The sequence below is a fragment of the Mobula birostris genome, chromosome 1, assembly GCF_030028105.1.
Source record: "Mobula birostris isolate sMobBir1 chromosome 1, sMobBir1.hap1, whole genome shotgun sequence".
NCBI classification, from domain to species: domain Eukaryota; kingdom Metazoa; phylum Chordata; class Chondrichthyes; order Myliobatiformes; family Myliobatidae; genus Mobula; species Mobula birostris.
This window is the reverse complement of record NC_092370.1, coordinates 184,857,486-184,864,671: the sequence shown is the minus strand read 5'-3', so window position 1 is coordinate 184,864,671 and position 7,186 is coordinate 184,857,486. Positions and strand designations below refer to the sequence as shown.

At 40.6% G+C, this 7,186-nt stretch overlaps 1 protein-coding gene across 2 annotated transcripts in view; it reads right to left on the bottom strand.

The window, feature by feature from the left end:
- scfd1 (sec1 family domain containing 1) overlaps window positions 1-7,186 on the bottom strand; it is a 150,774-nt gene that overhangs the window by 28,725 nt on the left and 114,863 nt on the right. For both annotated transcript variants that reach the window (XM_072267208.1, XM_072267216.1), the window contains one exon: window positions 5,046-5,098. In XM_072267208.1, the coding sequence (XP_072123309.1) occupies window positions 5,046-5,098 (53 nt within the window). The remainder of the gene's footprint in view (window positions 1-5,045; window positions 5,099-7,186) is intronic.

Genomic DNA, 7,186 nt, shown 5'->3' with positions numbered 1-7,186 from the left:
GCCGGATTGGTGTCAATGAAGGAGGGGTTAAACCCAGTTCCAGTGCGGATCTGGAGAGACACGGGAGCATGTCAGTTATTGATATTGAAGAGTGTATTAGAGTTTAGCTCAGAGACCCAGACTGGGGAGGTCAAGGTAAAAGGTATTGGGGAAGGGACAGAGGCAGTCCCTTTGCACCAGATACACCTACAAAGCAACCTGGTCTCTGGACTAGTCACGATTGGGGTGAGGCCCGAATTACCGACGAAAGGCGTGGAAGTCTTGCTCGGTAATGACCTCGCCGGGGGAATCGTGTTCCCAGCCGTGAGATTGACAGGTCAGCCTGCCAGCATTGAGGCCCCGCCCATGGACTCACAGGTTCATCCCGGGACTGCCGAAGTAAATTTAGCTGAGAAGTACCAGGAGGAGTTAGAAAGTGAAAAGAAGGAGTGTACTGAAACAAGAGGTAGTGAGGGAGCTGAGACAGACTTAGCATTAGCCAGGAAGGAATTTGTGCAGGTGCAGGAGCAAGACGAGGGGCTGATGGTTTTGGCGGAGACAGCTCTCTCTGACGCAGAATTAAGAAAGGAGCCAGTAGGCTATTGTGTGGAGGAGGAAGTGCTAAGGAAGGAAGGGAGACCAAGTACCGCAGATGAGGAATGGGGGATGGTGCCAAATCTCTGGGGATGAGATTTTTAACCTGGTCCACAAGGTACCCCTCGGTGGACATTTTGAGGTGCTGAAGGAAACAGTCGGTGGAACCATGAAAGAGGTTTACTGGCTGCACAGGAGGAAGGATGTTATTGATTATGGCAGACGCCAACTGAGACGGTCACAGGCTTTTGATATGCTAACAAACCTAGTCGGTATTAGCGCAGAAATCAATGAAGCTAGGGTCCCCCTGATAAGAAAAAAACACCATTTTGAAAAGATGAGTATGGTATCGACCAGATGGGAGAAGGCTATTGTTTTGGCCAGCTCTGCTGATAAGGTCTCTCCCTTAATCCCCGAACAAAGCGACTCTTTAGGAGAAGTAATTAAATGACTCGCACACGTGTGTTTGATTGTCCCAAGGCGATGCAAAGAACTGGGACGTTGGGTGGTGTTTGTCACGCTAGGTCAGCCTAGCGAACAACACCTCTATAGAATGAGTAATTCAGTGACGAAAAGGCTAACGAACACAGAAGTGTGTATTGGCGACGTAATACGGCTGTCTGAAGCCAGCTTGATAGTGAACCTTGAAAAAAATGAGTTTGGCCACACAAAGGTCACTTACCTGGGAATTGTGGTGACACAGGGGCAGCTGGCAGCGATGCAAGCTAAAGTGCGGGCTACCTCTGACATCCCAACCCCGACAGACAAGAGGGCCCTCAGAAGGCTCTTGGAGATGGTGGGGTACTGTAGGAAGTTTTGCAATAACTCTGCGGTTACTACCCCTCCCCCTCCTACTAAGCCCTTGCGAGAGAAAACTAAGTCGGAATGGGACGACCCTTGTTATCATGGTCCGGGACGAAACCCAATGAGAGGTTACATTGATCGCAATTCATCAGTGTTTTCAGCCACTATGAAGTTTGCTAAGTTGGAGCCTGGTTTAAGGGATTATTAATAACACATATAAAAGGAACAGAAAATGTGATTGCTGACTGTCTGTCAAGGTGATGACAACTTAAAATTCTCTGTATTAGCCAAATAGCTGATGAAAATGTATATTTGTGTGTATCTAATAATGTATTCATGTTTGTAATTTTTACCCCGGTAAAAATCCTTAAAGGTGAGGGGTGTGACGAGAGTACACATAGATTAAGATGTTAGCTGTCCTGTGCTGACACCAGTGGGATCAGCAGTTGGTCTGCCAGCTGTCTCCAGGAGAGAGAAATAAGTAAAGACAATGGAGCAGCATTTGGAAATGTTAATGAAGAGATGGGAGAGTTTAACAGAAGGAGATAGCGGTCTGGGAATTGTCAAAGACCGGCTCCTCTTTGAACCCTGAACTGTTTGAAGTGATGGACAGGCGATACCCCAGCAGGGGGATAAAAAGGGACAGGTTCGCTAAGGCAAGATGCACACGACACCCCGAGGTAAAAAGACCTCCCACAAGTCGGTAGGAGTTTTTGGAGGGCTAGTCGCGGGACCAAGCCATAGACGCACAGGGTGGAAAGGAACTATCGGCGGGAACCTGGTGTGTGTCCGCCCATGCCTGGGTGCCAGGTTCACTGTAGAGGAATGGAGGGGTCACAGTCGGTGACCTCAGAAGACATTACAAAGGGCTCGCCTGAAAGCTGACTGCGAGGAATATCGAAGGTCTGTGTGGAAGCCGTTTTTGAATATTCATTCGCTTTCTCTCTCTCTCTCTCCCACGGCAGTGATTACTGTGAATTGAACTGAACTCAATTGAACTGAACCTTGCGTCACTTTGAAACTGGTCATTTACCCCTAGACGACGATAGAGCTTGATTGATCCTATTATCCTAGTTTCTGTGTACATGCATGTTTATCATTGCTGAACTGTTGTATTCATTATCCTTTTGATTAGAGTACTGTGTTGTTTATTTCTTTAATAAAACTTTCTTAGTTCCAGTAATCCAGACTCCAACTGAGTGATCCATTTCTGCTGGTTTGGCAACCCAGTTACGGGGTACGTAACACAAGAGCCAATACAATGGCATATGACACCTATTGTGATGGTAGGCAAATTGGAATGAATCCAGGTCGATCCTCAGGCATGAGTTAACATTTTTCATCACCAACCTCTCAAAGCACTTCATCACAGTGGATGTAAGTGTTACTGGATGATAGTCACAGGCAGTTTACCACGTTTTTCTTAGGCACTGGTATAACTGAAGCCTGCTTGAAGCAAGTGGGTAACTTAGACTGCCGAAGTGAAAGGTTACAGATCTCAGTGAACACTCCAGCCATTTAACCAGCACAGGAATTTAGTACTCAGCCAGGTACCCTGTCTGGGCTGAGTGCTTTCTGTAAGTTCACCCTTCTGAAGGATGCAGTCTCAGAGACTGAAATCACAGTGTCGTCAGGGGGCAGTATGAGTTTGTGAAGGTGCCTTCATGTTTTGATGGTTTAAAGCAAGCATAAAAGGCATGGAGCTCATCTGGGAGCAAAACTTTGTTGTCACTTATGATACTTGGTTTCACTTTGTAGGAGGTGATAGAGCTCCCATCACCCAGGACATGTCCTCCTCTCATTGCTATCAGCAGGGAGGAGGTACTGCAGCTTGACGATGCACAGTCAAAGCTTCTTCCTCTCCACTGTCAGATTTCTGATTAGACAAGAACTAACCCATGAACATTACCTCACTATTTTCACTACAAGACCATAAAACATAGGAGCAGAATTAGGCCATTTGGCCCATCGGGTCTGCTCCATCATTCCATCATGGCTGATATATACCAACTGCCACCTCATCAATCTTATCACTCCTGTACCATTCTCCTTGCCAACTTAGTTTAAACCCTCTGAACAGCTCTAGCAAACCTGACCACTAGGACATTGGTCTCTGTAGGGTTCACTAGGCTCATGATCCAGAAATCTGAAGATCTGCACCCTGCACCAATTTCTCATCCATGCATTCATCTGCCAAATCATCTTACTGTTACCCTTACTAGAGAATGGCAGAGGCAGCAATCCTGAGATTACTACCCTGGAGGTCCTGCTTTTCAGCTTTCTTCCTAACTCTGTATATTCTCTTTTCAGGACCTCTTTTGTTTTCCTACCTCAGTCATTGGTACTAATATGTACCACAACTTCCAGCTACACATTCTCCCTCATTAGAATACTATGAACCTGATATGAGATATCTCTGACCCTGGCACCTCACCGGCAATATACCACCTGGGTGTCTCTTTCACACCCTACTTACTACTTATTTAATATTTATTTTGTTGTCTCAAGAAAGTGGATCATGAAGGACCCTCACAATCCAGGAAATGCCTTCTTCTCATAACTTCAGTCCAAGAGGAGGTACACGAGTCTAAAGACGCACGCTCAGTGTTTAAGGTACACATACTTTCCCTCTGCCATCAGATTTCTGAACAGTCCGTGAACTCATTAACACCACCTCACCATTTTGCACTATTTAATTTTTCTATATTCTAACTAACTGTAATTTTTAATGTGTTGGATGGTACTGCTGCTGCAAAACAACTAATTTCACAACACGTCAGTAATATTATAACTTCTTCTGCATCTGCTTCCTTGAAGGAAGCTCAAATGGTGGATATCTACAGGGATATCATGGTTAAGTTTCATCCTGCTGACACTTTACAACCAAAAAGGTGCAAACCACTACTGTTTCAGCAGGCAAGTTAAAGTGGGAATAATGAATTAATTCTCTATTGTTTATCAATCAATTTAAAGATACACTGATGCTGTTAGTTTCCTTGCTGCTGATTTGTCCAAGGTCAGCTGGATTTGGAATCATTTTCAACGGTATGCCTCAGTACTACATCATATGGTTTACCCATCCGCCAATTCATTTGGCTCACCGCCACTCAAAGTGAACACTCAGTTTGTTATCCAAGAATGAAGAATTTCCAAGAATGAATTAATTTTGTAATATATTTAAGTTTATTTAAATTTAGTCCCAATGTACTAGAATGAGGACGATTTGTTGAAGAAGCTCATGGATTATGTCAGGGATTAAAAGAACAGTGGATGGCATCAAGCCTCAAAAATAGTTTTGTTAATCTCAATTACTGTGTTGGGAAACCATTTGTCCACAGGTAACAAAGCCTTTTTCATAAAAAAATGTATTTTTTACTAACAATAGGAACAAATATTACATGATATTATAATTTATTACTTTGTTACTGATCTTTCAAGTCTTTTGAAATTACACTCCGCTGAATGGAAAAAGTACATGTTATATAAGTGGCCAATTTTCAAATATTGTAAAGTACTACTATTACATAATTGCTTTGCAGCTTTTAATTCCTAAATTTCCTCTGCAAGAATTCTTTTAACTGGTAAAATCCAACAATTCCCTTAAACTTTAAAAATTGCTTCTTAAAATGTAACCTAATGAAGTATTTAATGAATTGTACAGAACTTACCTCTCACTGCCACGAAGCATTTTTGGATCAAAGTATCTGTAATCATCAGTTTCCTATAGAAAAAAAAAATATAGAGGCTTTTAATTCTAGGGTAGAGCTATTTCCCAAGGCATTTCTGTAAAATGGTGGGACACTGAGCCTTCTGACAAGAAAAAAATGTTTATTGATATGCATGTTCTTAAATTTGTTAACTGAAATTTTATGTTGCACGAACTAATTTTTGAGCACATCTTCACCTTTGGTTAAAATTACACCTTCTCACTATTTAAGAAGCAGATTTTCTTCAAACCTAGAATTTCAAAGATGCATGACATCAGCATGAAGAAAGAAATTTTATCATGTCACCAGCCACGGAAGCACAATATGCACCCTGTTGGCATTTGGATGTTTAATTCATTCCACAGATGGAGGACTAATGAATCATCACTAATAGAATTCATTACCTTCCCAGAAAGATGTCCTTAGCTACATAATGTGCCAAAAGTTGAAGCATTAATCTAAAGTCTGTTTCAATTGTTGTTTAACTCAAGAGAGGTTTCACTTATCTAGGCATATAATACCCGAAATGAAACACAAAAAATATATATATAATACACACTCACATATACATACACACACACCTACACTATATTCAGTTTTCTTTCTATATTTATCATGTATTACATTGTATTGCTGCAGCAAATTTTATAAATTTCACGACATATGCCAGTGATGTTCTTCCAGTATAATAAATTCAAATTTCAATGCATTTTAAAATAATAAAGATTTTAAAAACTGTGTTTTAAAGATGAGACTTTATTTTAAAACAGATTAGCTTTACTTGTACATCAAAACATATAGTGAAATGTCTCTTTTGTGTCAATGATCAACACGATCCAAGGCAGTGCTAAGAGCAGCCTCCAAATATTGCCATGCTTTCAGCGCCAACATACCACGCCCACAACTTACTAATCCTAACCCTATCCAATACATATTTGTAATATGGGAAGAAACAGGAGGAACCTGAGGAAACAGATGCAGACACATATGTTATGAGAATTGAACCCCAATCAGGGATCACTGGCCCTGTAAAGTGTTGTGCTAACAGCTACGCTACTGCTATTTCTTCTCCTCGTGAAATATTTAAATAGATGTACAAGTTAAACTCTTTTACTCCCTGATTTTTAAACTGTAAAAATTATTCAGTGGGGTTTATAGTTCGCCCTGACTATGCAGGTACCAACATGCACTAAGACAGGGGGAAAACTAAGCCACGGAATCCACTGACATTTGGGGACAAATTTCTCTAAGGTGGGTGAGTAACTCCCTTCTTTGCCAATTGCACAATGAATTTAGTAGTTAAATGCTTGTTTCCAGCTGTGATTTACAGCATCTCTTTTTAGGTCTCACTCAGTATTTTTGGCATCAGCAGCAAAGCACAAAAATAATGATCATGAAACAAGAATAAAATGGCACGGAAGTTAACTACCTGCACTAGATTTCTAGTGCAACAGAGTTGTACGCACACACATCACATCAAACAACAACCTCGTTACATTTTGAAGGGTGACATTTGCATGCAGCCTAAATTCCAACTAGTGTTGCATTTGAATATTTGGGATTGTTTTGAGTATTACCTTAAATCTGTCGCTTTCACTATCAACGTTTAAGACATTAGACATTTTTTTTATTAACAATAAAGATGATAGAAATATTTTAAATAGCCGAAACTTTTTATTCTAAAACTCTTCATTACTTAAAATTACTCGTGTTTCTCTTGATTATATATTTCATCCAAGTAAATCTCCTCTATATTGACTCCAAAGCTTCAATATCCTTTCTAAAAATAATGTCTAGAATTGGGCACCTCTAGATAGGCCCTAAATTAATTCATAAAGTTACATCAGAACTTTGCATAACTTTACGGTCTTATTTACTGAGGACAGAATAGACTGTCTAGACACCCTCAAAGATTTAAACAAATATTCGATTAAAGCATTTTTGTTCAAATGCTTAAACTTCAATTTTAACCTGAATTCTCACTCTCCTTTCATCCAATTTAAGTGTGTCATTTACAACAATTGAGTTCTTCTACCATGTACCCACCAATACACCTATTTCCTATTGATGCCAAGATTTAGTTCAGTTTCATCTTTAAATTT